The 27,679-nt window shown below is 45.4% G+C and overlaps 1 protein-coding gene across 1 annotated transcript; it reads left to right on the top strand.

Annotated features, from left to right (window-relative positions):
• The first annotated feature begins 410 nt into the window (after positions 1-410).
• On the top strand, positions 411-22,304 carry LOC137205785 (uncharacterized). Its single transcript, XM_067703952.1, has 6 exons — positions 411-554; positions 1,744-5,010; positions 8,968-9,153; positions 12,567-12,739; positions 15,896-16,013; positions 19,310-22,304. Exons 1-6 carry the CDS (start codon positions 411-413, stop codon positions 19,496-19,498), a joined length of 4,077 nt encoding a protein of 1,358 aa, XP_067560053.1. The 3' UTR covers positions 19,499-22,304.
• The last annotated feature ends 5,375 nt before the right edge of the window (positions 22,305-27,679 follow it).

Here is a 27,679-nt window from a genome sequence, read left to right as displayed (position 1 = left end):
TATATGTGTTCACTGCAGAGAAAATGAGAGCAATTCAGAAAGGAACAAAGCATATTTTAAGACGCCAAGATAGAACCACAGTTTGATGATTATCCTTCTCGATAAATGGTTCTCGATGTAGATCTACACTTAATTGAAAACAAATTAAATCTTGCCATACACACTATTCTGTAGTTTGGTTTTATTCACTCAATATCACATCTTGGAGAGGCTTCTGTCACTTACATATAGACCTACGTCACCACTTTAATGGCTTCATAGTGCTCTGTAACTTCTACGCGTCACAGTTTCCTTACTGGGATGTTTCTTTTTTGTAACATTACATTCATGGAGTGTTGGTAAATGCTAAGCAAAGAACATGTCTGTCCAGGCTGGCGGGAGACTCTGAGGAAGTGTGGCTCCAGGAGGAAATGGGGGTTGCGGCGGAGTCTCTGATCCTGTCTTCAAGGAATATCACGCTGGTAGCTCAGAAGCTCCATCTTCAGCCGGAATGTCAGAGCCACCAGGAGGAGCTAGTGACCACAGCTCAGCACATCCTGGTAGACACCACGAAGGTGAGGCTGATGTCAGAGCTGGCTGGCCCGTTGGTCTGTCAGCTCATTGCTGGGAAGCATGGACGGGGCATGTCATTCCCACAAGGGATGCCCACCCCAGAGAGAGAAACCTGCCCAAGTTTATGCCAAGATCGCAGAGTTCATTACCAATTTAATAAATGCTCATTGTGGAAGCTGCCATAGGGAGCTGGGTAGACGTACTGAGTCTCTGTTCTTAAACCCACATGCAACCCCTGATCCCCACACTTGGCCACCAAACCGTAATGATGAGGGATGCATTTCCCTCCCTACCCATGGCCAGGAGCTACCTGGGGAGAAGCTACCAAAACCTGGGCAACTCTCAGCCTATTTGGCTAACTTGCTGTATTGCCTTACACCTGGGAGGATCTCAGGGGCCAGGATAACCCCTCAGCCTCTAAATACTCCCCATTCTCCATCCTGACATTCCACCATCTGTCACAACTCTTTTAGCTCAGTACATCGCTCCCTGTTACAACGTTATATGCCTCAACTATTATCAAATATTAATATATTAATAATGTTCATCATTTAAACTTTAATACTGTGCGTTATTGGGAGGGGGTGTAGTTGTAATGTAACAGATCCTCATTAAAGAAAGATTGAAATGGGGAGATGAGAGAGGCACAGCCAGAGGGCTTTGGCACCTGCTGCTGGGAGGAGGAGAGGGGAAGAAGGGCAGGCTCTTGGAAGTGGTTGGGTACCAGCTCTGTTGAAGGGGATGAACAGAGCAGTCAGGGGGCGACAGAGTCAGACCAGGAAAGATTTCTTAGAGGCACTTCTTGGACAGGCCATCTCGCCAGCCCCCATCATCCTCATGCAAACAGTAAGTGCTTCCTAAACACTCTTTCGTTCGTGATGTGTTGGTTACCACGTGGACGGTTGACTGCTCCTCCTGTAATGTGAAGAGAAGGGCTCTTCAAAGCCAGATTGGACCCCACATTAAATGTAGCTCAATTTAGAGGGGCTTACATTTTCAGTTAAGCCAAATGTTTTCTTTAAACGTCACTCTTAGGTGACATCGTCATCATTATTATTACTATTATTATCTCTGAGATTCTCTTTAGTCTTTATTTGCACAATGGGGGTAAAGCAGCTGCCGTTGCTCTCGCTTCGGCTCCATAAACGTGTAGGCATTTTCCAGCTTCTCTTCCCCCGATTGCCCAAACAGGTCCTGCTGCTGGAAGACGCGGCGACGGCGAGGAAGATGGTGCGAGCGGCGGGCTGGTGCCTGACGTGCCTGGACGCGCTGGAAGCGGCGGGCGACGCGGCCTCGCTGCGCGGCCCCTTCGCCGACCTGGCGGTGGCGCTGCAGAGCCTGGGCGGCCTGACTGCGCGCGGATGCGAGGAGCGCCTGGGCCGGGCCAGCCGCCTGCTGCGGGGCTGCGTCCCTGTGCTGCTTGTGGCCGCCCGCGGCCACCTCCGGCGTCCCCGCGACCCGCGGCTGGCCGCCTCCCGGCGCCACGTCTTCGCTCTGGCCAGGAAGACCTTGGGCGAGCTCCTAGGGCGCCTGGAGCCCGGCGCCGCCCCAGCGGCCCGCGCCCCGCACGGCGCGCTCCCTCGGAGCCTGCGGCAGCTGCGGGAGCTGCTGGCGGCGCCCGGACCCGAGCGGCTGCGCGGCGGGCTGGACGCGCCGCTGGCGGCCGTGGTCTGGCACTGCATGCGCCTGGCCGCCTGCTCCCCGCCGCCCGAGCGCCTGCGCCTAGTGGCCCGTTGCCGCCGGCTGCTGGAGCTGCGGAGCGCCGGCGTCCGGCGCCTGGACCCGATTGACGGGCCTCCGGGGACGGGCGGGAACAGCCAAGAGCCGGGGGAGGAGTGCGCAGCGCTGTGGGCCGCGACTGAGGACCTCTCCCAGGGGGTCCGCACCGGGCTGCTGCGCCAGATCCTGGACACGTTCACCGACACGCAAAGCCCTCTTCAAAGACTGGTCCGGGCCGCCTTGGCCACTCCCTCAGTCTCCTCCCGGGGCCATGGCGAGGCCTTGCCTGAGAGCCTCCAGCTTCTCCTCGCTGCTTTCCACGACCAGGCCAACCGGATGCTCAGAGTGGCTCACTTGGTCTTGGTTTGCTGCCCACGACAGCAAACTGGCGAAGACATGGAGGCCACCATGGCAGGCCTTTGGGGGCTCGTGGTCAGAGTGCGACAGCTTTTCTCACAAGGCCCCCAAGGGTCTGGTCTGGACTGGAGCCCTGCTGCCCTGCAGGCCCTGCTTCGGGAGTGGGCCAGGGCATCTGAAGGCTTATTAGCATGTTTTGATGATGTTCTCGATATTCCTGAGTTCCTGAGTGTGTCCATTCAGGAAATGACCAAGCACTTGGACTTTTTTACATGGGCTTTGAGGTGTGGAGATTCTAGAGAGTTTGCTCCACTTGTGGCATATTTACAGGGTCGAGGGACACACATAGTGCAGGTGATGAGCAGGTATGTGGACCAAGATCGAGATCCTATTTTCCGGAATGGCCTGAGAGTCTTGATCCAGCAGCTGGAGCAATCCTCCCGGGTCCTGGGTGAGGCTGGGGAGCATTGTTCAGGCGGGCACGGCTCTCAGGACACAGATGCGCTATTAACCTTGGCGAAACATGTGATCTCTTCAGCTCAGAGCATCCGAGAGGGGCTGGATGGAACTAACCACCCAGATATCCTCAGTCCCCTTCGGGACCAAGTCCAGAGGTTGGACATGGCTGAGAGACAGCCTTATATCATTCTCTCCAGCCTCCAGGATTGCACAGCTCCTGCACTGAAACACCAAAGGGAGCCTGGGTTGAGGAAAAGCGACAAGGGCACCTCCTATCCACCTAGGGATCATCTTTTTTGCCCCTTGATTTTTGACACCGGTCTACAGAAGGTGGACTCTCCACTCTCTGCCATCAGCAAACCCATGCTTGCTGTAGACAGCCTGAGCCACCAGGGAGTGACCTCGGCTCACACCATCCTGCAGGACCAGGATGCAGCTGTGGAGGCAGCTCAGGAGGCCCTGGCTGGAGAGGTACCACTGGGGTCAGAGACGATGACTGGACTCCAAGAAATCCCATCACTAGCACCTTCTATTATTGACGTAGCAAGGGAGATAGAACATTGCACAACTGCTAGAACTGACAGGCTTCTGGAAGTGGCTCTCCAACTGTCTGGGAAGTCCAGGGAAACCAGGCAAAGTTTGGTAGCCATAGCTGGTGACTGGTATTCTCTGTGTCAACAGCTGTTTTGCAACAACCCAGCAGCTGATCTTCAAGAGAACATGACAGTGTTCATGGAGCTTCAGCAGAACTTAGCCTCAATGGTTCAACTAGCAGTCAAAAGTGGACCCATGGATTCGGGTAAGAAGGATTCTGACTCAGCTGGGCACCCAGAAGCGCATTTACAAGTGCAAGGCAGATTGGAGGAGGCGGAGACCCATGCCAAACAGCTTTTGGACAAAGTTCTGGCCTCTGATGGTTTCCAAGCCCCCAGGTCGTGGGAGGAGAGCATTGAGGATGGGTGCCTTCTATGGTCAGTGGCTGTCCAAGACTTGCTCCAGTGCCTGGAGAGGCTCAGCGGGAGACAAGGCCTGTTCCTACTGCCCCTGCGACAGGCTGTGAAGGACCAGCAGGGGCTGCAGGAAGGGTTGGCTCAGGCAGCAGATGTTTCTCAAAGGCTCCAAGAGGCTGCTAGGCTGTCTTCTCTTCTGTGTGGGGATGAGCAGGTAAAGAGTGAGATCTCCTTTCTGTGCAGGGAGGTTCATGTGCTCACAGATGCTCTGCTGGATGTGGCACAGATCCTGGCCTCCTTCCCCAAACCATCTCCCAGCCTGTCCACCCGCTTTGAACTTCTCTGCTTGGAGCTCACCCTTCAAGCCAAGGCCCTGACTGGCCACCTCAGCAGCATCAATGCAGACTATGAACGTGTCCTCCAAGGTGCCTTCTGCCCGAGGCTCTCTGTGTGCAAAGACCCCCAGACCCAGCCAGAAGGCTCTCTGGAAAGAATGGTGTCTGGTATCCAAGCTGTGCAGGGAATTGTGGCTGGAGGTCAGGAGTCTGGGCCCTGCCAGGAAGACCTTCTCATGGCTCTGGAGAGCATTCTCGTCCTCACCAAGGAGGTAGCCCAGCGGGTCCCTGTGCTCCGAGAATGCCCAGAGGACTGGCTTCAGCAGGAGTGGGCAGCCAAGGCCCACCATGCTGTGGCCCAGCTCCAGGCCTGGAAAGGTGGTCACACCAAGGCTTGGAGACTCCTGGCCCAGTGCTTGAAGCCCAGTGATGAAGAGGACCCCACCCAGCCCCAGCTCCACCGTGGGGAGGGTCCACCAGGAGCCGCTGAAGCCAGCAGTGTAGATTCCCAGGGTGCTGCTCCAAGAGACACCGCAGGGAGCTCAGTGGGGACCCGCACTCCGGATCCAGGCATCACCGGGACAGCCGCAGACCTGGGCACGGTAGGAATCACCGGGACAGCCGCAGACCTGGGCACGGTAGGGAAGTCAGCATCCCTCCTTCTCCCCCACCTCAGCCTTATTTCTGGTCACCAAAGCCCCCCGTCAAGTTCCAGAAAAAGCTCTCTTGGTGCCCACGTGTGTCATTCATATCTGGCAGGCAGCACAGGGCACCCTTTGAGAATCCAAGGTCAGGAACCACACTGCCTGCACTGTGTCTGCCTCTACCATTTCCAAGTTCTGAGACCTCAGAGAAGTTTCTTAGCTATTTTGGACTTTAAGATCCTAGTCTAGAAAATGGGAACATTGATACTTTCCTGGCAGAGGGTTGATGAAAGCATCCATGGAAAATACTTGCACTTGCCTGGAACATAATTAGTACGCTGTGGTAGGGCCTGTAATGATTGACTTCCATGAAGTTTTTCGCATGGCCCCATCTGGAGGGGGTTCCCCTTGCTGTGACTGACAGCACTCCTCCTGTGGATCCGGCTACTTCATGCCACCTTGACCTCCACGATGTTACCTCCCTGCTCCAGTCAGGGGTTCTTTGGTTTGCAAGTGGCCGGAGTCCAACTTGAATCCTCGTAGGCAAAAAGAAAGATCTACCGGAAGGCTTCTGGGTCTGTTGAACACCTTCCACGTATAGTCGTTTCCTTCTGGGGCACCAGACAATGTGAGGGATTGTGGAGCCCAAACATTTGATTTACTTAACATCAACCGTGGGAGATATAATAGGTTGGCAGTGACCGCCCAAGAAGTTCCCAGGTAGATGTGCTCAGCCCAGCGTTTTGTGCATAACCTGATCTGTCCCCTTCGTGACCTTATGCTTGGCTGCCCAGACTCCCCCCCAAACCTTTCCCTGGGCTTTCTTCCAAGATAAAGTGGACCAGACAATGTGTTTCTCCACCCCATTACCCTTTACTTCATCTTTCTCATTAAAATGTCATTACCATGAGAAAGGCCCTGTTCCCAGATTCGCTGGGAGCCCGGCAGGCACGGTTCCCTTGCCCCTGCAGCCTAAGCCCTCTTTGCTCTACCTCCCGCTGTCTTCTCATCTCTCCTGTTCTGTGGCTCCTGGTCTCATGAGCTCAGACATCCTGCCAGCTCCCCCTGATCTGTGTTTCCACAGGGCCTTTCTGACACATACTTAATGCCGCTGACTTCACTGACAACACATTCTGTTTCTCTCTCAGTTCAGCTGACACAGTCCCTTTCTCAGCAAAACCTCCCGACACGAGCATTTCAGAGAACTGAGCGCCCAGGTCAGCTGGCACCCGGAATGGTGAGAAGAGCAGGCTCATTCAGCCCCCATCACCCCTCCTGTCCGCGAAGGGGTGTCACCTCTCCTGTTGCAGGCTGCTTTCCTCTGGGTGGAGAGCAAGGCCTCACATTCCAAGGTTCCTACCCCAGGGAAGCATTCTCCTTCATACACATAATTCCAGTGCATAGAAGGGGACAGTGGGGACAGTGGTCCTGCTGGGCTACCCCCGGGTGGGAGGGCAATTGGAGAGGGGAGAATCACCATCCATGGTGTGTGTCTGCTCCACTGTCCCACTCCCTGGGGCTCCTGGGGGGTGGAGACACCCTCCACACAGCCCAGAACAGCACCTCAGACTGTGAGCCCCTGAGGGAGGGCATGGCCTTGGGAAGGTGCATCTTTTGGGCACTTGTAAGTCACAATCTGGAAATTCTTTATTCCAGTTATGGGCTCTCCAGCAGAGTCCTAGCCTCCTTCATTACTGAAGAGCCTGGAGACACTGCTAGCTTTGGATGTTGAAGGTCCCTGACAGTCGAATACGAGGCATGAGTTGAAAAGAATATTTCCTAGTTGCCTATCCCTTGGCTCAAGGCCCACCAAATCCCACATTTGCCATTTTCACCCTGGTTTTTAGTCACTATGGTTGAGTCTTAGTCTCAGCTGAGTTCTCACCTTTCTCTTCACGTCATATAATCCCGGGCCCTGTGGGCAGCCTGCTGGACCTGAGTGTGTTGGTCCTTCTCCAGAAAAGGCTCCGACTTGCCCCTCCCAGCAGTCAGGGGGCATCCCAACCTGTCTAAAACGAGGCCAACGAACAGTTTTCAGAAGGTGGGGGATTATTTAATTGCAGACATAATACAAAAAAAGCCAGGTGACTTCTCAATATGCACCAGCACAGAAAGTCTAAACTCGCAACCGCTGAAGTTCAAGGGCTTCATTTTACTCATCTTTAGATCCTTCAGGACAAGCACGGTGTCTGGGGCATCGCAGGTGCATGGTAAGTGATTTAGATTGCTTGCTGGGATGCTAAAGACAGCCTAGAAGGGCAGAAGGGGTACAAATCTGGGGCAAAATGGTAATGGGAGGGATAAAGCAGATATTCTAGATGTCTCCTGAGAGGAGGGTGGTCTTGAGTTGAGCTTCAGAGGCAGTTTGGGATTTGTATTTGCCAGGGAAGAGAGGAAGGACATTGCAGGCAATAAGAGCTCTGAAGTGAACTTGGTTTGCAAGTGGCTGTGAGCCCGGGGGGCGCATACCTGTGCTCAGATGTGCTCCCAATGTGGAAGTGAATACTTTATGGCTGGAGAGGAAAACAGCCTGCAGTTAAGCCTTCACTATGGATGCCCTGTGCCACCTCCAGCCACCCACCTGGCTGGTTGCTGTTCTCGGCATCTGGACAACTTCTGAGTCAAACCCACATGATCAGGGCTTTCCCCACATGCTCGGCGGCTGTCGCCTCTGCTTGCTCCTGGGCCAAGCTTGGGGCCAAGCACCACGATGTGGAGCACCCACACCCCAGGGCAGCTCACTTAGATCCCAGCCTCCACGGTCTCCTGGTCCCAGACTCACATACGTCCCGTCCCCTTGTCTGTCACTTGGCAACCGCTCGCTTAAACACCCACCTGAGCTCTGGAGCTACAGCCAAATGATGTGATTCATCCAACCCCTTCCTTGGATCATTGGTCTCCTGATTCCACATCTTTAGCCCAGCACCCTTCCTGCGTGCTCGGCAGTGAGTGAAGCATGACAAAGACTGGACAAAGTGGCCAACAAGGTGGGGGTGGAAGGGACACATGTCTGGAGCAGTTATCCTTCGATTTCCATTCCTCTCCTGGTGAAATATTTGCTACATATATAGCCTCAGACCAAGCAGGATCGTGAACTTATATCTCCCAATTTAGATAGAATTTGCTATCACACTCATACTTCCAACAGCTACGTTATGACCCTTCTGAGACATCAGTATGCTACGTTGGGGACTTGGGGGAGAAGTCAGGGTGTAGGAAGGCCCATAGGTTCCTCCCACCCATGTTCTCCTTCCCACCCACACCTAGGGCACAGGCCCTACCCCCAGGAGCTCAGGATCTGGTGCGTGAGGCCGAGAGATGATCAAGGCCACTCTTGACACTTTGTTATTGGGTTTACCTTCAAGGGCAGTACACTCGATTCCAGAGTCTGGAAAAGGCTTAGTGGAGGCCTCATTTAGGGTCCAAAGAAGAATAACATGGCCTCGCCCACTTCTGGTTGGCAGAAGCTGCTGTTTTTCTCACTAGAAAATAATAAGCAAGTTAATGGGGGAAAAATAATTATTCATACCAGAACTGTAAAGTCCTTTCACATGGAATAATTGATATAAAACTGTCCCAAAGTAGGGACATTCAAGGATTCCCGAATTTCTTCAAGGAGCTAGAGATTCTCCCAGGTAAGCCCTGAAAATTCACCAAAGGAAAGAAAATGTGATATTTTAACTATACTGGGGATCTGAGTCTGCCCGGTTGCAGTTTATGCAAATTCTGGGTGAAAGGAGCACAGAGCAATAGGGATTCATTGTTTCCTCTTCTCACTTTTTTTTAGGTATTTGGAGGAGATTGTCAAGAACTGCTGGCATGTGGGGATCAGGAAACCCTCTTGATTCCCACTCTTCTTTTAAAAATGCTGAAGAAGCCATTAACATCCCCACTGCAGTTAAAAGATCTGAGCGTCTTGAATTTCATCAGTTCCACCCTGTCTTCTTACAGCACCAGCATAGCGGCACCCCTGGCAGCTTCCCCGGCTGTCCAGCCTGGCCGCACACTGAGGTGGACCTGCCTCTCCCAGAGGATGGCAGCGTGAACAGTGGGAACAGAATCACCCAGGTTACCCAGGAGATGGCCAAGGAGGTGTTCCTGATGGCGCAGAGTCTGAGGAGGAGAGGATGCATCCTGGTACTTGACCTTCAGTGGGTGGTGGGAGGATTGGGCACCACGGGGGGAAACGGGTCTCCCAGCTGCTGCCCCGCAGGAGCCAGGACAGAGGGGCCACGAGCAGGGGCCATCGGGCACATAGCATTTTTCAGTGCTGTCGTCTCTCTCCATCTGGGCGTATCCTAGAGCTCACTTCATTTTTCTCTTCCCTCCTCCTGTGGGCTCGTTACTAAGGCTTTGTCTTAATCCAACGGGGAAGATAATTTACCGGAAGCTGCAGTTTAGTAAAATCAAGACCCATTCCTATCCCAGAGGATGAACTGAAGGGAGCCATTTACGTCTTTAAAAATTCCCCAAAATAGAGGTAACAGGGCTGCAAGCTCCTGAAGGATGGCCATTCAGGGCCAGCACAGCCTGGACAGGATGGGGGCTACTTTCCACTGGCTTTGGGGTGGGGGCAACTTCAACCACAGGTCACCTGTTCTGATTCTCTTTAGCCATCTCCCTGATTCAATGCAGTTAAGCATCACTTACCATCCACACACACATCAACACTGAAAAAAATAAAAGAAGTCCATTTACTGAGTGTGGGGACCAGAGGAAGAGATCGAAAGGCACCGAGAGCCATTTAGAAAATGTCTCCTAGCGCAGGCCTGCTGGGTACTCGTGGCCCCCACACCCGTGGCTGGGCCACACGCGGTAGAGGAGCGGGGCCCAGAGAGAAGGTTGGATGTCAGGGCACCTCCAGACGAGGTGACTGCAAAGCCCTGCCCAGCAGCCCTACCACACCCAAGACTCAGGCCTTTCATTGGCCTCTTCTTTCTCCCATGTCCACTTCAGTTAGTTTCTCACTGGAACAGTTACCCCAAGGTCATTAGGTCAAAAGTGGGAGCAGTTACCACTTCTTGCTGACTTCCGTTTTCCTTCCAAACATCTCAGATATTCTAATTTATATAGGACTTGGGTGCTGATGGGGCCATGTGGCTGAGGGCCCAGGAATATGCAAATCCTCCAGCCCATGCTGTTCCCTGGGGAAATGTGCGCTAAAGGGAAATGACAAAAGGAAAAGCAAATGGTGGTTTTTAACAGTGAGGCTAGTGCCTGGTAAAATGCAGTGACTATGCAGAATTTCCCCCCGAATCCTCCAAATCTCGACCTTAATACCAAGCAGATTTTAACAACCAAAGTCCCTGGTACTCTTGAGTAAAATAGAGAAAAGAGTTTAAAATGGCTGGTTGGGGGGGTAACAGGCAGCACAGGCACGGGGGCAGAGCAGTAATGTTGAGTCAACCGTATTAGCAACTCTTCAGCCCTGAGGCTGGGGGCAGAATTGGAGGAAGCAGGGAGGAAGATGGGGAGAGTGGATGAAGGTTTCCCTTGGAGAGGCAGAAAAGGTAAGCACCTCCTTTCCTGGCAGAGGTCTACAAAAGACTATTCTCATGTGGTTTGAGTTTTCTCTGGCACCTTTGAGACCTAGGTTATGAGTTCTGGAATATTCCAGCTTGACCTCCTCAGTGGAGCCCTCCCCCTTCACACATGGAGATGTTCTTACTAAAGACTTTCCAGCATCACGACCTTCATCAGCACTGTCTGTGTGCCAGCAGAGAACGATAGCCATTCCTCACGTCATTATCTAGGTCAGGGAAACTGTCGCAGTAATGTGTACAAAATAAAATACCCACAGGAAAAAAGAGGGGTTCTCTCACCCTCCTCTCTCCTATTTCTTTAGTATTCCTTATCCTAAAGACCAGTAACTCTGAAATCAGGTCATCAAACCTACATTTGGTACAGGGAGAGAGCTGACAGATGCAGAGCTTGCCTAAACCCAAGCCTTATCCAAAGAGAAGTAAAGTACATATTTTAGGACTCATTTGCTAACTGGGGTGGCATATCTTAAAGCAAAAACAAATTCTCGAGGGTGTGAGGACTCATGTCTTCTCCTGGGACATCATAAAGAAGTGTGCTGCCTTGGATGTTTGGGATGGGGCTTGGTTTGGGGTTGCAACGTCAGTTTTTGGGGTTTTTTTGGCGGTACGTGGGCCTCTCACTGCTGTGGCCTCTCCCATTGCGGAGCACAGGCTCGGGACGCGCAGGCTCAGCAGCCATGGCTCGTGGGCCCAGCCGCTCTGCGGCATGTGGGATCTTCCCGGACCGGGGCACGAACCCGTGTCCCCTGCATCGGCAGGCGGACTCTCAACCACTGCGCCACCAGGGAAGCCCGCAACGTCAGTTTTTTAAAAAGAAGGAGCAACAGAGTGTCAAATGACCTGGCACAGATTTGGCTAATTTAGGACTGGCTGCTTGAGTTCTGTGTTTCAAAAAGGCTGTCCCATTTGAAAGGGAGGTTTCTCGGACTGGTCTGCTGTGGAGCTTGGAATTGCTTGAATTAGGCACTGGACACATCTGTACCCACTCCTTTCTTATCTGGAATTGCAAATACCTCTAATAAACTAAGCCTCTAACATAGGTTTTTTAGGATTGTTTTCTTCCTTACAGGAGAAGCTGAGACAGCATGATACATGCAGGAGAGGGACCCAGAAGTGGCTCCCCACCAGGGCTGGCCATTATGAAAAGAATGGGGCAGACAAAATTAAGTTCTGTCCCTTAAGTTAATGTCCATCCTCATGGAATTTAGAGGCCCCTCAACAGGGCAGGTACAATAAATAGTCTGACTCCATTTTTAATGTTTGCTGACAGCTTTCAAGCCCCGACCACTCCTCCTTCTTCCCCTTGTGCTCCACATCTGGGCAAGCCAAAAGGTCCAGGCACAGTCTCCTCTGGTGCTAGTGGGAAGCTCAAACCACACAAGCCCTGACTGTTGAGTGGAAACTCCCACCCTGGCCCCATTCCCTGACCACAACAAAAGCCAGGCCGGTCTCCTTTCCTTGTTCTCTGAAGCCTTTTCAGACCTGGTTAGGAAAAGGCTTCTGTCACCAACCCATTAATTATCAGTTCCCAACTGGGAAGCTCTACATATGGCTATAGGCCTTTGACCCTTTGGTCAAGCCAAGACCTCCTTCAACCTGCACGTTCCTCACACCTGCCCTTCTTAGGGGCCTTATCTCTGCCCCGGGGCTGCTGAAAACTCTCTCTGAGCCACTGCAGGCCACAGCTCCTGTGCAGAACATCTAGCCCAAGACCAGGAGGCTGGGCCACCTTCCCTTCAGCAGTCCCCACGGACAGATGGGCCTGGACCACCTCATTCTGTGGTTTTAAAGAGAATAAGCTTCTTGCTAACCTAGAGTGTCTGGTCTTGAAGCCTCTGGAGGAGGTTCGGGACATCACAGTTTTAGACCAAGCCACAATATGTTCATTCCGGGGCTGGAATAAGTTAAGCAAGTTTGGGATGTTTACCATTTGCCACTGATTTCTTAGAGAAAACTTGCGGAGGCGTTGTTCACCTACTGCCAACTCTTTCATTTCTTTTGGTATAGACCAAAGAACAGCTCATTACCTCTGCCAGGAAAATTGCGACTTCCGGACAAAACTTCGCCAGACTTATCCGCATCATTGCTAAGAACTGTGTAGACCAAAGATGTTCCCAGGAGCTTCTGTACATGGTAGAGCAGATTCAGACAATGAGCAGCCAGCTCCGCATCATCTCCAGGTAGGAAATGGCTTTGAAGGGAAGTTGCTGTCTTCTTTCTCAAGACCCAAAGGGAGGGCTTGGAAGGGGGAATATAATTCCTTCTTTTGGATACTCCTTTTAATGTTTTTTATCCTCCAAGAATCTACGTTTATTTGAGGAATATCAAATGTTAAAAATATAGAGTGTAACTACAGAGCACAAAAAACACATTTAGGCTACTGTCATTTCTCACTGTTTCACAAACATATCTGATAATATACTTAAGAAAGAAAAAATATTTAACATGGAAAACTAGTTCCTGAGTAGGTGTGAGGATAAAGTAACCATAAGGATTTTTTAAAAATTTTTTTCTATTTTTTTGGCGGCGTTGCATGGCAGGTGGTATCTTAGTTCCCCGACCAGGGATCGACCCTGTGCCCCCCACAGTGGAAGCACGGAGTCCTTAAGTCCCCATAAGGATTAAGAATCAAATACATCAGAACTGAGGCTCTCCTTCAACATCGGTCCCTCCTCCCTTCATAACAGTGACTCCAGTGGTGCTGCTGGGCTCACAACACTTCAGGGTTACTATACAAGCACAGATGACTGATCTCTACTTTACAATCGTGTTTACGTTTTCACCATTAGCTCTCTATTGGTTTTTATACGAATCATAGCTAACAAACAAGCTGGTTATCTCTAAAAATACACTAATTGAAAAGTGAAAGCATTTTAAACGTCATTTGCCTAAGAAAAACTATGCCAGCACAAGGGTTATGTTAAGATTAATTCATTTAATGTGCCCCATGAATTAATCTTAACATAAGCCTTGTGCTGGAGTTGAACAGTTTTTGGTCATTGTCTCCATATAACAGTTTTCACGTTGATAATACAGAACACCAGAATAGAAGTATAGGATGGTTTCATTTCCACCCAAGTCCCTTAATACCTGCAGTGGCATATTCATCAGTAACAAACGTTTATTAGTAATATATTATGGGAAAGCTTGGTAGTTAAGACTATTATCAATTATTGTGAGGCATAAAAATAACATCGCCAAGACCAGGGTATATAAATTGTTTTTAAACTAAACACAAAGCCTGGTTACTGTTCTCTAGGAAATAATATTTCAGGCACAAAATCATGTCACAATTAGCTACCAGATTTTTTCTACTTAAGATACAGGAACTGTAATTAATTTTAGCATTTCAAATATGGGTATTGCTGTAAGGGTACTCTGGATTTGTTTAAATCAGGTATAGTAGGACATGCAAACATGGATGTGACAAGGAAGAAGGAAGAAAACAAGGAAGAAGGAAGAGAACAAGGAAGACAATCCCTCACGGACCCTTAGAAACAGGAACCATGTCGGTAGGACCACATAGGGAAGCACCAGGGTCAGTCAAAAAGCAGAAGGAGTGAGGGGAAAGCATGGACAAATCCTTTACTGTGTTTTCGTGGGAAGGAATGGACAAGTCAGGGGAAGTAGGCTAAACAGCTTTAGGACTGGTTAATTTGAATTTGGGCTCTGGAGTATAGAGATTATCTCTAGCTGTCTGGCACCTGGCTCTGGGGTGATTAGGGCAGGGGAATAGTGGCCCAGAGTATAAGAGCGCTATAAAGGAGAAGGTTGGGGGTGTGAACTTCGGATTGGTTGGTTTGCATGTATAAGTGCACTTGCAGGCAAGTGGTTTACTCTAAGAATTGGCTAACCCTGGGAGGGGCAGTCTTTCCAACATCAGATGGCCCTAAGATAGTGCATCAGAAACACAGAAAATAAAAAGGCATGATTAATACAGGTACATTTAAAAAGTTCCCAGTTCTCTAAAGGATCTGGAAGTCCTGAGATTTTACCAAAGTTAGTCACTTAAGTTTCACAGCATCTTCATTTTCTTTTTAATTTTAATTTTTATTGAAGTATAGTTGATTTACAATGTTGTGTTAGCTTCGGGTGTACAGCAAAGTGGTTCAGTTTTATCTAAATCAATCTATCTATTCTTTTTTATTTTAAATCAATTTATTTATTTTTGGCTGCTTTGGGTCTTCGTTGCTGCGCACGGGCTTTCTCTAGTTGCGACGAGCGGGGGCTACTCTTTGTTGTGGTGCACGGGCTTCTCATTGCAGTGGCTTCTCTTGTTGCAGAGCATGGGCTCTAGGCGCGCAGGCTTCAGTAGTTGTGGCACGCAGGCTTAGAGCACAGGCTCAGTAGTTTTGGTGCACAGGCTTAGCTGCTCTGCAGCATATGGGATCTTCCCAGACCAGGGATTGAATGTATGTCCCCTGCATTGGCAGGCGGATTCTTAACCACTGTGCCACCAGGGAAGTCCTATCTATCTATTCCTTTTCATATTCTTTTCCACTATAGGTTATCACAAGATATCAAACACAGTTCCCTGTGTTATACAGTAGGTCCTTGTTGTTTATCTATTTTATGTATAGCATCTTCATTTTCATTGGTGAAAAACAACTTGTCTCACTAAATTCAGTTACACTCAGTTTAAAGCAAGTATCATTGAGGTGTGTGATTCAATTAAGAAATAGCAGTCTGATCTTTGATTAGAACTTTTACTTTAAGTCCTGAATGCAATTCTAGACAAAATTTCTTGTTCCCTTTCATTAGGTATGGATGTTGGCATTTATTCTGCTAGGTCTCTTCAGTTATTTTCATTAAAAAGACTTCTTAGCAGACTCACGGATATACAGAACAAAATAATGGTTACCAGTGGGGAGAGGGTAGTGGGGAGAGGTAATATAAAGGTAGGGGATTAAGAGGTACAAACTATCATGTATAAAATGAGCTGCAAGGATATATTGTGCAACATGGGGAATATAACCAATATTTTATAATAACTATAAATGGAGTATAAACTTTAAAAACTGTAAATCAGTATATCGTACACATGTAACATATAATATTGCGCATCAACTATACTTCAATAAAAATTTTTTAAAAACATACTTCTTGTTAATTTATAGATTCTATATGAGTCATACTTTCTTAGTATCAAAATATAAATTTTATGTTAAAATGTTAAATTATACCTTAAGAACTTTCTTTCTCTGAATAGTCCCTACAAAGGCATCCCAGCTTTCTGGAAGAGGCTCACGTTGTAAAACCATCTGGTATTTGTTTATTTGAGATTATGCCTCTTACCTGGTATAATGTTAACTGCTTTCCTCCTGTCAATTCCCAAGAGTAAAGGCCTCCTTGGCAAGAAGCAAGTCCTCTGAAGAGCTCCTGGTGGAAAATGCACAGCGGCTCCTCCGTGCTGCCTCTAAGACTGTGAGGGCTGCAGAAGCTGCCAGTCTCCGGGTAAGTGCTAATCCCAAGGGTGGACACTGGCACAGACATGCACAGGACCATGACTCAGGTCACAGGCTGAGAGCAACATTGCAGACATTCATGAGGCAACTCTACCTGCTTCTTAGCTATTAAATTCAACTGCATTTCTTACCCAAACCTGTCACCTGATTTCTTGTGCATTTTAGTTTGGTTAATTTCTATCAACCTACCTTCAGTTCCACTGATTCTTTCTTCAGCTGTGTCCAAGCTGATGAGCCTGTCAAAGCATTCTTCAATCTGTTACCACATTTTTTCTTATTTTTAGCATCTCTGTTTATTTCTCATAGTTTTTGTCTCTCTGCTAAAACTCACCATCTGTTCATGCATTTTGTCTACTTTTTCCACTAAAGTCACTAATATATAAATCATAGTTATTTTTAACTTCCTATCTGATGGTTTCAACATGTGGCTCATATCTGAGTTTGGGTTTCTTTTTTTTTTTTTTAATTATTTTATTTTTGGCTGCATTGTGTCTTTGTTGCTGCGTGTGGGCTTTCTCTAGTTGTGGTGAGTGGGGGCTACTCTTTGTTGCAGTACGCGGGTTTCTCACTGCAGTGGCTTCTCTTGTTGCGGAGCACAGGCTCTAGGTGCACGGGCTTCAGTAGTTGTGGCATGTGGGCTCAGTAGTTGTGGCTCGCGGGCTCTAGAGCGCAGGCTCAGTAGTTGTAGCGCATGGGCTTAGCTGCTCCGCGGCATGTGGGATCTTCCCAGACCAGGGCTGGAACCCGTGTCCCCTGCATTGGCAGGCGGATTCTTAACCACTGCACCACCAGGGAAGTCCCATGAGTTTGGGTTTTTTGATTGCTTTGTCTCTTGACAGCAGATCCTTCTTCTTCTTTGTGTGTCTTTTAATTTTCCATTGAAAACTTGACATCATGCATAGACTGGCAGAGACTAAATGAATACTATGTATGCCTGAAAATGGGCCCACCTCTTCTTCTAGGCCTTTAGTGTGTGTGCGTGGTGGGAAGTGGGGGTGTGAGTCAATATAGTCAGGAGTTGAGCTGAGTTTGGGTGGCATTGTTACAGTCATCCTTGGGTAACCACTGAATTCAAATGTTCTAGCATTACTTTGTGTTCAGTGTGGGGTCCGGGTTACCAGAGGGTTTTCATCAATGTTCCTGTTCCACTGTCAGCTTGAGGCTTTCCTTGTGAGTGTGCACCTCAGGGGTGTTCTCTCTCAATGTTCTTGCCTCTCCATAGCCTACTTGTTACTTGTGACTCGATGATTGCTGGTCTGGAGAGGAGGTGGTAGTGTTCATTGTTGTTCTCACTCAGCCTCAATTGTAGGCAGGCCCTGTTCCTCCCTCAGCAATAGGAGACTTTCGTTGTGGCCTCTCCCGTTGCGGAGCACAGGCTCCGGATGCACAGGCTCAGTGTCCATGGCTCACGGGCCCAGCCGCTCCGCGGCATGTGGGATCTTCCCAGACCGGGGCACGAACCCGTGTCCCCTGCATCGGCAGGCGGACTCTCAACCACTGCGCCACCAGGGAAGCCCAATAGGAGACTTTTAACAGTTATGAATTCAGGATGGTTTTCTGCTTCTTCCCCCGAGGTAGACGGCTGTATTCTGTCTTCTTTCTCCGCTTGCAGTGGTCTTGACCTGTGCCCTGGGGATGACAGGATTTGCTGTCCTTCCTTCAGTGACTTGAGCTTTTGTGCCATGAAGAGACAGATGTGGGCAGAGATCTGTGCCTTTGTTGCAGTGATGGCCGCTCCTCTTCCCAAAGCCTGCTCCACAAGGGAGAAAGTCCCAACCTCCTGCCCTGTCCCAAATCTTTGTCATGAGCACCAGGAGAGGTCCTGGAGAAAGCCTGTGAACAGGTGTGGATTTTTCTTAGTTGTGGTTCTCATGGGTCCTATACACTCACACTCATCTACAACTGGCCACATCAATTTGTTAAGAATTTTAGCTAAAATCTTCTGATCAGGTATATGATAGTCTCATCTTCCTCCCATGCTCTATCCTAAGGAAGCCAGTGCTGGGCCCCTGCCTCTCCCTGAAAGAGGCTGTCTTTTCTTAGATTTCAGTCCAGTGAGTTGCCCTTCAACCTTACTCTCTAATAAGTTCAAGAAAAGTTATGATTTTGTGGATTATCTGACTTTTTCTTGTTGTTAGGGTGGGAGCAACTCCTTTTCCAGCTTTCTATGTCCTAAGTGAAGGCAGGAAATGGGAAATATTTGGGTTCCCAAAAGAATACCCTGCCAGGGCCTTCACATGTGCTATTCTACCTGTGTGAGATGCATTTCTGCCCCTCCACTTCTACCAAATTGTCTCATGTCTGTCTCCTTCTTATCTTTTAGGCCCAAACTTAAATTCCACCTCCTCAAAAGGGATGAAATACCCCCCACTATATCTAAATGAAATCGCACCAAGTGTCCCCTGCTTTAGTACCTTGTATGGTTCCTTCGTAGCACTTATCACATTTTGTAGTTGTCTGCTTCTTTTCCTCACTTTTATGTGTTTGTCTGGCTCTGTTATTAGAATGTATACTTCATGAAGCCAGAGACCTAGAATAGTGGGCAAGTGCATGGAGGCACTAAATAAATAGAACGGGAATTTTCATTTCAAGTTTAAAGAAACTTTGTACTGATTAAATTCAAAGAGTACATAAAAGAGACACACCCAGTGAAAAGCATTTGGAAAATGTGCATACTTGAACTGCAAGTCCCAGAATTTCTTGAATATAAAGAAGGCTGAGAGAAAAGCTCAGGACTGGCCCTATGGATCAGTGAGCATCTCTCCCGCCAGCACGCCAGCGTGGCCACAGCCACAGCCTCCCGCAGATCCTGCAGCACCACCCAGGGCAGGGCCAGTCCCCAGGTCCCAATGCCCAGGCCATCTGACTGCAGGAGAACCTGAGGGCCAGGCTGAGTGCTTGCTGTGTACACCCGTGTCCTGGCTCTGCTTAGGCCGCTGGCTAAAGACCCATGGATAGTTTGCATAAAGCAAAATGAATAAAGCAAGATCCAGGAGGCAGAATTTGGGTTAGAGAGAGATTTTTTTTTTTAAATTAACTACAGTCCCAGAACATTCTATCGTGATAGACAAGATCCTTTGTTCTGTTGTGCTTGTCCTTTAAGAATGAGTGGGCTCCAATTCAGAGCCCAAACACGATTCCTTGCTCTCTATTCAATTTAGGGCTAAAATATCAGAAAACCAGTCCCAGCATCACTCAGAAGAATCCCCTAGGAGCTCCAATGAGCTGACACTGGGAGAGAGTGCACAGCACCTCCTAGTACTTAATCATCTCTCTCTCCTCCAGGGTTTGAGACAGCCTTCCCCAGATCCGGAGGAACTGGAAGTTGCTGCCTTCTGCATGCAGTGGAGAAGAAAATTGCGAAGGCACAGACTTCAAGAAACCTCAGACCTCGACTGTGACGAGCTGGGCCTGCGAAAAACAAGCACTAAAGGGCCCCCGACACTCGTGGCCCTGGTTCAAGAAGCCTTATAAAAGCTGAGCAGTATTCTCCAAGTCAGACTCTCTGTTGATGTGTGCACTGGCCCTGAGACTCTGGGAGCCCATGGAATGTGCCTTTTAGGCCGAATCAGCCTGTGGGGACACAGGGGGACACGGTGGGTTGGGTGGGTGCAGGGCAGCCAGGGCTGGGCCTTGAACAGAGCTATCCCAACAGTATTCCCAGTCAAGGGGACAGCTCTGGGCCCCTGGTGAGACTGCTGTCTTCCTGGGAAGGATACTTAGCTTTCTGGGTTTAGAAGGAACATCACACATAGACTGGGCAAGGATGGGGTAAAAAACACCCAAGCCCTATTAGCTTAAGCCTATATTAAGATGTTGCAATGTGAAAACAGTCCCAGCACGTTCTACAGGGATCCAGGAACTGAAAGATTTATGGATTAGATTGGTAGTCAGTCCGAGTTCACCTTGCGTGATTAACTTGGCACTGTTCAAATTTTCAAGGTGTGAGGAAACTGAAGATGTGCTACTTGGGGATACAGTGCAGGAGCTGCAAGTCTGAAGGCCCTGAGTTGTGATTTGGTGAATCTGGGTTTAGCATCTGGGATGGAGAGGAACAGTTGGGCATTAAGGTCTTGGAGAGTCAGTGGAAATTTTTCAGTTCTCAGGATCTTTCACAAAACCTATTTGGTAAAGGAATGAGGAGACCAGTGACCTTCACCTCAGGGGTTGAACTGCATGGGCCAAAAGTGGAGAACTGGGTCTGGAGGAGGGGGATGTAGACAGGGACTGGATACATGATCTCGGAGCAGGGATGCCCTGGGGGCTGGGGCCTTGCTTGTTTGGGGGACATCGTGCCACCCTCTTATATTCTGGTACAGCCCATAGGGAGGAGGGCTGACACTAGATGAGGCAGAATTTCCCACAACCCAGTGGGATTGTGGTTCAGATTTACAGTAAATAAAGATAGGGATTTCTTTCCACTTTAAAAAAAAAACAAAACAGAATACAATGTGATGTTTTGCCTTGTATACACCCATTAAATCATCACTACAATTGGGATAATGAATATATGCATCACCTCAAAAGTGTCCTCACTCCCCTCCGGGGTCCCTGGAATGACTGATCTGCTTTGTCACTTAATGATTAATTTGAGGGACTTCCCTGGTGGTCCAGTGGTTAAGACTCTGTGCTCCCAATACAGGGGGCCTGGGTTCGATCCCTGGTCAGGGAACTAAATCTCGCATGCCACAACTAAGAGATCTTGCATACCGCAACAAACATCCCGCACGCAGGAACCAAGATCCCACGTGCCACAACTAAGACCTGGCACAGCCAAATAAATAAATAAATATTTTAAAAATAAATAAATAAAATTTGTCAACCTAACCCGTTTTAAGAAAAAAAAATTAGTTTGATTAGTTATCTGCAAATCAATCAATGTTATACACCACGTTAACAATTAGAATAAAAATCATATGATCATCTCAACAGATGCAGAAAAAGCTTCTGACAAAACTCAACATCCATTTATGATAAAAACTCTCAATGAAGTGTGCATAGAGGGAACATACCTCAACATAATAAAGGCCATATATGACAAGCACATGGCTGTCATTGAAAAATTAATCAGTCAATCTAAGAAAGAAATGGAAGATTTTATTTGAGCCAAATTGAGGATTGTTACCTGGGAACAGCCTCAAGGAAAGTTCTGAGAACTGTTCTGCCCATTAGAGGTCAAAGCACAGTTATGTAAGTTTTTAAGACAGATATTCTAGAATCAGCTTGTCTGTTATCTCCAGAAAATTATGCTGGGGTTTTGATTGGAATTACATTAAATCTATAGATCAGTTTGGAGAAAACTGACATCTTAACTATGTTGAGACTTACAATCCATGAGCACAGTGTATCACTCCAGCATTTTGTAGTTTTTAGCATAAGGTTCCGTGCATATTTTATATATTAAACCTCAATATTTCACTTTATAGAATTGTTGTAAATGGTACCATTTAAAAAATTTTTGTTTCCAAATTTTATTACTAATATACAGAAATACAACTGATTTTTAAAAATGTTAACCTTGTATCCTGCTACCTTCCTAAACTCACTTATTGCTTCTAGGAGCTTTTTGTAGATTCCTTAGGATTTTCTATGTAGATATAACTGTCATTACTGTAAAGTTTACTTCTTCCTTTTTAATCAGTCTGTCTTTTATTTCTTTTCCTTGTCTTATTGTGCCGGCTAGAACTTCCAATATAATGTTGAAGAGGAGTGAGAGTGGACATTCTTGCCTTGTTAGGGGGAAAGCATTCAGTCTTTCACCATTAACTATATTGCTAGCTGTAGGCCTTTTTGGTGAATGTCCTATATCAGGTTAAGAAAGTTCCTTTCTATTGTTATATGTGAGAATTTTTATCATGAGTGGATGTTGAATATTGTAAATACTTTTAATGCATTGCATTAATTAATATAACTACGTGGGGGTTTTAATTTTTGTTTTGTTTTTGTTTGTTAATATGCTAGATTACATCAATCAACTTTCAAATGTTGAAACAACCTTGCATTCCAAGGATAAACACCACATGGTCATGACATATTATTCTTTTGATGTATCGTTAGATTCTATCTGCTAGTATGTTTTTGTTGAGGATTTTTGTGTTTGTGCTCATGAGGAACATTGAACTGTAGTTTTTGTTTGTTTCTTTGTACTGTCTTTGGTTTTGGTATTAGTGTAATACTGGCCCCATATAATGATTTGGGAGGTGTTCCCTTCTATTTTCTAGCAGAGAATTGGTGTTATTTCTCTTTTAAATGCTTGATAAAATTCATCAGTGATACTTTATGGGCCTGGTGTTTTCTTTATGGGAAGATTTTAATTAAAATATTATTTTTAAATAGGTATAGGATATTCAAGGTGAATACTGGTAGTCTGTGGAGTTAACGGAATTGTTTATTTCTTTTAAGGTCAAATTTATTGGTATAAAGTTATTCATAATATATTATTATTCTTTTACTATCTATAGGATCTGTACTTATGTCACTTCTCTCATTCCTGATATTGGTGATTTGTCTTTACTCTTTTTTTCCTAATAAGCCTCTGTAGAGATTTCTCATCTCGATTTTATTTATTTTTTGATATAACCAGCTCTTGGTTTTGCTGACTTTGTCTTAGATTTATGTTTTCTATTTCATGAATGCCTTCTCTTATCTTTAACATTTATTTTCTTCTGATAACTTTTGGTTTAATTCTCTCTTCTTTTCAAGTTTCTGAATGTTGATGGTAAGGTCTTTGTTTTGTGGCATTCTTCTTTTCTAATATGGGCATCTACTGCTGTACATTTCTAAGCCCTATTTTTGCTTCATCCCACCAATTTTGATATTTTTTTATTTCTCATTATACATTCTAATTTCCTTTTTAAATTATTTGTTGACCCATGGATTACTTGGAGCTGTGCTATTTAGTTTCAAAATATCTGGGGGAATTTCCAGAGATTTTCTGTTTTGACTTCTGATTTAATTCCTTTATGGTCAAAAAACATACCTTGTAGTACTTGAATCCTTTTAAATTTATTGAGCCTTGTTTTATGGCCTGGGTTATAGTCTATCTTGATAAATGTTCCATGTATACTAGAAAAGAAGTGCATTCTGCTGTTGTTAGTTGGAGTACTCTATAAAAACCAATTAGGTCAAGTTGACTGACACTGTTGCTCAAGTATTTGATGTCCTTACTGATTTTCCTTCTACTTGTTCTATCAATTTTAAGAGTAGGATATTGAAATTTGCAAATGTAATTGTGAATTTGCGTATTTTATAGTTCTATCAGAGTTGCTTCATTTATTTTAAAGCTCTGTTATTAGGTGCATAAACATTTATATCACTTGGATGAATTAACTCTTTTATCATTAATAAATTAATCTCTTCATTCCTGGCAATATTATTTGCTCTAAAATTTGATTTTTTAAATATTTCCTAAGCTTTTACTTAACTTACGAACATGTGGGATACCATTCTAATAATTCTTTTAATGTCTTTTTCTCTACAAATTCTTACATCTGTGCCCCTTCTGGGTTGCTTTCAATAGATTCATTTTTCTCCTCATTATGGGCAGTATTTCCTGCTTCTTTGCATGCCTGGTGATTTTTTTTCCTGTGTGCCACACATTGTGATTTTGCCTTTTTGGGTGCTGGCTATTTCTGTGTTCCTATAAATATTCTTGAATTTGTTCTGGGAGACAGTTAAGTTACTTGGAAGCAGTTTAATATTTTCTGTCTTGCTTCTAAGATTTGTTAAGTGGGATGAGAGTAGAGTTCAGTCTAAGGTGAAATAATTCCTTCTGAGGCAAGACCCTTCTGTGTACTCTATACAATACTGTGTACTCTATCCAATGTAGATTTTTGAAAAGGCTGTGGGACCTGGGAGTGTGCACCTGTGGCCTCTGATTTGGAACCCCGGTCTGTCCTACACCATAGTGAATATTCAACGAGCTCCTGCTGAGGAACAGACACTGTGTGAGGTCCTGGGGAGATGGAAGCAAATGGGAAGATAGTTCACAGTGCACCTGAGAAGACAAATTTGTAGCTCATTAGAATGGAATGTGATTGATACTATGGGAGCACATAGAGAGACCGATTAGTTCTCTGCAGAACCAACTGGGTCTGGATCTGTGGATCTAGGGGTGTGACAGCCAGAGTCTGGAAGGCACTTGGAAAAGGAGCCTCGATTGCAAAGCCAAGGAGTTTGGACCCGTCGTACAGATAAGCGAAGTCCCTGTGGGCTTTTAAGCCAACGAGTGGCGAGGTATTCGCTATGCTTTATGAGAACTGGTTGCCCTGTGGGGGACTTGCTCCTTTGGGGTGATTCAAGTGTGGGATCCAGCACCCCACCCCAACTTGAGCCAGGATGTCTCTGCTTTCATCCATTTTGTAGGCTGGATTTCACATACATTTTTCATTTGAGAAACATAGGATAGAAACTCCCTGAGGACCAGGTCTTTTTGTTCACAAATGAGCCTAGAATTGGCAGAGAAGCTGATAAATAAATATTTGTTGAATGAGTATGAATGTTTGATACAGAGAATTGATTCAAGTGTTCTGATAGTTTAGACTATTATTCAGCAATTTCTCACCCCACTCCCCTTCCCACTGTGGACAGAGTGTATTTCCCCAGATTAAGATGTTAGTTTTGGCCACGGAACTTGTCTCAGCAATGGAATGTTGTTGATATGATGTGTTAGTTGAAATGTGCTTATATAGTTGGGTTCATCCTTCTGTGCTCTTGCCTTTTGTGATAAGAAGAATGTGCCTTAACTAGACTTATTGTGGTGATCATTTTTCAATTCTTACAAATATCAAATCAATACGTCGTACAACTGTAAGTAATTTAATGTTACATGCCAATTATACCTCAATAAATTAAAGAAGGAGGAGGAGGAGAAGGAGGAAGAAGAAGAGGAAAAGGAAGAGGGGGAAGAAGAATGAGAATATGCCTTAATTAGCTGCTGGCCAAGGAGAATAAGATGTGGACCTGAACTGCTGCCTGACAAATGTATACACCTTGTAACCACGGTCACACTATAGAATATTTTCCATCATCCCCCAAAGTTCCCTTGTGTTCCTTTACAGTAAAATTTCACCCATCTCTGGGCCCAGGCAACCACTGATCTGTTTTCAGTAACTACAGATTTGTTTTGACTACTCTAAAACTTCACATAAAAGGAATCATACGGTAAGGACTGTTTTGTGTCTGAATTCTTTCATTCAGCACAACCATGTGGCTTTGTGTATCAATAGTTTGTTACTTTTTATCACTGAATAGTATTTCAATTATGGATATAGCATAGTATCTTCATCCATTTGCATGCTCATAGCTATTTGGATTCTTTTCAGGTTTTGTTATTTTGGGAAAAAAATGAACGTACGAGATTTTGTGTGGACATGTATTTTTATTTCTCTTGAATAAATACCTAGGAGTGGAATTGCTGCATTGGATAGTAATTATACTCTTACTTTTATTGGAAACTATGAAATTATTTTCAAAAGTGGTTGTACCATTTTATATTCCCACCACTTGATATTGTCAGTCTTTATAAATTTAGTCATTCTCAAGGGTGTCTAACGGTATGTCACTGTGGTTTTAATTTGCATTTCCTTGTTCACTAATAATATTGAGCACCAAGGGACTTCCCTGGTGGTCCAGTGGTTAAGACTCTGCACTTCCACTGCAGGGAGCATGGGTTCGATCCCTATTCAGGGAAGTTCCAAGTGCCACATGTGGAATAAATAAATATTTATTTAAATTAAAAAATAAAATAATAATAATATTGAGCACATTTTCTGGTACTTATTGGCCATTTGTATCGTTTTCTTTCATTGCCCATATTTTTTGGTTAATTTTTATTAACCAGTGAGTTATAACAAAGTTTCTTATATATCTTGTATACAAATCCTTATTGCAAGTATTTTCTCCCAGTCTGGGGCATGCCTGTCTGTGTTCATAAAGATATCTCCTGAAGAGCAGAAATTTAAAATTTTTAGTGAAATCAAATTTACCATTTTTTCTTTTATAATTCACTCTTTTTGTTTTATATCTAAGAAACCTTTGCCTATCCCAAGATTGCAAAGATTTTCTATTTTTTTTCTATAAGTGTATATGTAATTTTATCTTTTACAATTAGGTCTAAGATCCGTTTCAACTTACTCTTCGTGTGTGGTGTCAGAAAAGGGTTAAGGTTTATTTATTTATTGCATATGAATATCCAGATGTTCCAGCATAACTTGCTGAAATGACTCTCCTTTCTCCACTGAATTACTTTAGCTTCTTAGTGAAAATCAGTTGGACATATATATATATATATATATATATATATATATATATATATGGGTCAACTTCTAGTGTCTCTCTTCTGTTACACTGGCCTATATGTCCATCCTTAAGGCAATCTGACTCTTGATTATTGTGGATTTATAGTGGCTCTGACAATCTCTGTAGTTTAGGTGGAGTGTTTAGACCATTTACATTTAATGAAATTATTAACAAGGTTTGTTTTCCTCCTTTTTCTCCTCTTTTCCTGCCTTCTTTTGGGATTACTTGAACATATTTTTATAATTCCATTTTATCTCCACATTGTTTTATAAGCTGTACTTCCCTGGTGTATTTTATGCTAATTGCTCTGGGGTTTACAATATTCATTGTTAATTTATCACAGTCTACTTTTAAATGATATTATACCACTTCATGTACTGTATATCTCTCTCAAAAAAAAACAAAAACAACAACAACAAAAAAAACAACCTTCCATTTCCCTCTCCTTTCCCATGTGCCACTGTTGTAACATATATTTTATAAACACCACAATCCACAGTTATAATATTTTCTTTAAATAGTAATTTTTCTTTCAAAGTCTTTAGAAGTTAAAATTTTTAATATTTTCTTACATATCTACCATTTCTGATGCACCTCATTCCTCATTTATTCCTGCCCAAAGAACTTCCTTTAACATTTCCTATTGTACAGGTCTGATGGCAACAAATTCTCTCAGCTTTTGTTTGTGTGAAACTGTCTTAACTTTTTCCTGATTTGTGAAAGGTATTTTCACTAGTTACCTAATTCTACATTGATAGTTTCCTTTAGTACTTTAAAGATGTCTTTCCATTGTCTTATGGTTCATTTGGATTCTGACAAGAAATTTGCAGTTATTGTTAGGCTTATTTCTCTGTACATAATATGTCTTTTGTTTCTGTCTCTCGAGTTTCCCTTAATCACTGATTTTCAGGAATTTGATTATGTGCCTTGGAGTGTTCTTCTTTGTGTTTATCGTGCTTGAGGTTCATTGAGCTTCTTGCATCTGAACTTATAGCTTTCATCAAATTTTGAAAAGTTTCTACTATCTCTTCAAATATTTTTTTCTGCTACTCCTTCCCCCACCAATCCTCCTCCTGGGAGTCCAATTACATGTATGACAGACTTCTTGGTATTGCTCACAGGTCACTGAAACTCTTGTTCTTTTGTTGTTTTTTTAAATTTATTTTTTCTTTGTGCTCCATTTTGGATACTTCCTATTGCTACATCTTCAAGTACACTAATATTTTCTTTTGCAGTGTCTTATCTCTTTTTAATTGCATGAAGTGAACTTTTTACTTCTGATGTACTTTTCAGCTCTAGAAATCTCATTATTTTAAAAATTATCTTCCATTTCTCTCCTCAATATGCTAATATTTT

The sequence above is a fragment of the Pseudorca crassidens genome, chromosome 14 (genome assembly GCF_039906515.1).
Source record: "Pseudorca crassidens isolate mPseCra1 chromosome 14, mPseCra1.hap1, whole genome shotgun sequence".
Classification (NCBI taxonomy): Eukaryota; Metazoa; Chordata; class Mammalia; order Artiodactyla; family Delphinidae; genus Pseudorca; species Pseudorca crassidens.
The sequence above is the reverse complement of the archived record's forward strand: the minus strand, read 5'-3'. Positions and strand labels throughout refer to the sequence as shown.